This window comes from Myotis brandtii, unplaced genomic scaffold, assembly GCF_000412655.1.
Source record: "Myotis brandtii unplaced genomic scaffold, ASM41265v1 C42661180, whole genome shotgun sequence".
NCBI lineage: Eukaryota > Metazoa > Chordata > Mammalia > Chiroptera > Vespertilionidae > Myotis > Myotis brandtii.
This window is the reverse complement of record NW_005326551.1, coordinates 1-1,579: the sequence shown is the minus strand read 5'-3', so window position 1 is coordinate 1,579 and position 1,579 is coordinate 1. Positions and strand designations below refer to the sequence as shown.

Genomic DNA, 1,579 nt, shown 5'->3' with positions numbered 1-1,579 from the left:
GTCTAACACTTTCTAGCAGTGGTTATATACAAGTGTTATTTTGTTTTGGACTTTCGTTCAAATAAATTATTTGTATATCTGCTACATATAGTTATTTAAAACAACAGCAGTTTTTCCCAAAAGCATGTGTGTGCTGATTTTATTTATTTATTTGGAGGCAACCAGTGGTGTTTGTTTGAGGTCTTCAAGGAAAGAATCTTCAAGAGTTTCCTTTCCCGCCTTGACCCCAGATACAGGCTTCTTCGGTGAACCTCCCAGTACTGCAGACAATTCCTAACCTATAAACTACAGACAGTTAAGAATGCTCTACAGGAGGCCATTCAAGGTATAAGTAAAATTTAGTGAATTTTACCTCCAAAATATCTTTGATATAAGGTGTCCATCGAGAGAGTTGGAAAGTTTCTTCTGCAGACCGATCCTTTCTTGATGGTTTGCCTTGTGGAGACTAATATAATTAGATGGGGGAGAGGGGGATTAAAAATCAACAATTTATTTAGTGTATTCTTTTATTAAGTTTTCTAACAAAGATATTTAATTTACAGCAAATACTATGTTGTACTATTTAAAAGTAAAATTGGAAATGCCTGTTCGAATAATCTGAATAGTTGTGGACATATAACTTAACAGTATTTTTTGCTTTAAGGATAAAATTTATAATAGGACCAGAAAATACGTTTATTCGAAAGGGCTATAGAATTTAATGGGAAAAGAATAAGATTCCAAATAGAGTTTTTTCAAAATTTGTTTTAAATTAAATATAAAGAGAAAAGCATAAATAGCAAATTACAAGAGAAACCCTAAGATATAAATTCACCAGGAAGGTGTAATTGTCTAAATTACTCATATATGGAAAACAAAATGTTAATGTTTTACTTACCAAATCTTTGGAGTAAAATTTAGAAAACTATCCACATGGATACCCATATAAGAAAACATTTAATGCAAACAACTGCACATGCATACATGTAAGTACTTATAGAATGTAAGATTTCTTACCGGGGGGACAATGGGGACACCAAGGTAACTCCAGTTACGAATCATATCACTCTCATTTTCTATCTTTACATTCTGGATCAACCTATCCAAATTTTCTTCCGTTGTTCCTTAGATAAGTAAAAATATGAGTCATATAATTGCTACCACAATCATTTCTAGGTTTTAGGTGGTATCTAATAATAATGTTTAAATAAAAAGCAAACATTTAAATTATATATCCTTCAGTCTTCTCCCAATTTCATATTTTTCCCTTTCCTTATCTTAACCAACTTCAGCTACCACCTTTAATTTTCTTAGTAAACCACTTATTATAATGTGATTTCAGAGCTGGATACTCTAATATATTTATAAAAATGAACAAAGTCTCCATTACCATTATTACTGAAGATATAGAGCAGGATTGCTCGTATTTTATCATAATTGTCGTGGTTTTTGTTGAGCAGAACTGGCAAGAGCACTCGCATGGAATCCTTCACCTTCTGTCCTTCTGCATCAGTTCCCAGCGCCAGGTCCTTATTGAAAATGACACAGTCAGTGGTCCATAACCCAAGTTCATTTCAGTTAAAAATGTTGCTAAATTTTT

At 32.4% G+C, this 1,579-nt stretch overlaps 1 protein-coding gene across 1 annotated transcript; it reads right to left on the bottom strand.

Annotated features, from left to right (window-relative positions):
* Positions 1 to 280: 280 nt before the first annotated feature.
* On the bottom strand, positions 281 to 1,518 carry LOC102240161 (syntaxin-binding protein 3-like). The gene is made up of 3 exons (XM_005853035.2): positions 1,370 to 1,518; positions 997 to 1,103; positions 281 to 445 (listed from the first exon to the last, which is right to left on the bottom strand). The coding sequence occupies exons 1-3, from the start codon at positions 1,458 to 1,460 to the stop codon at positions 296 to 298; spliced, it is 348 nt and encodes a 115-aa protein (XP_005853097.2). The 5' UTR covers positions 1,461 to 1,518; the 3' UTR covers positions 281 to 295.
* Between the last annotated feature and the right edge of the window lie 61 nt (positions 1,519 to 1,579).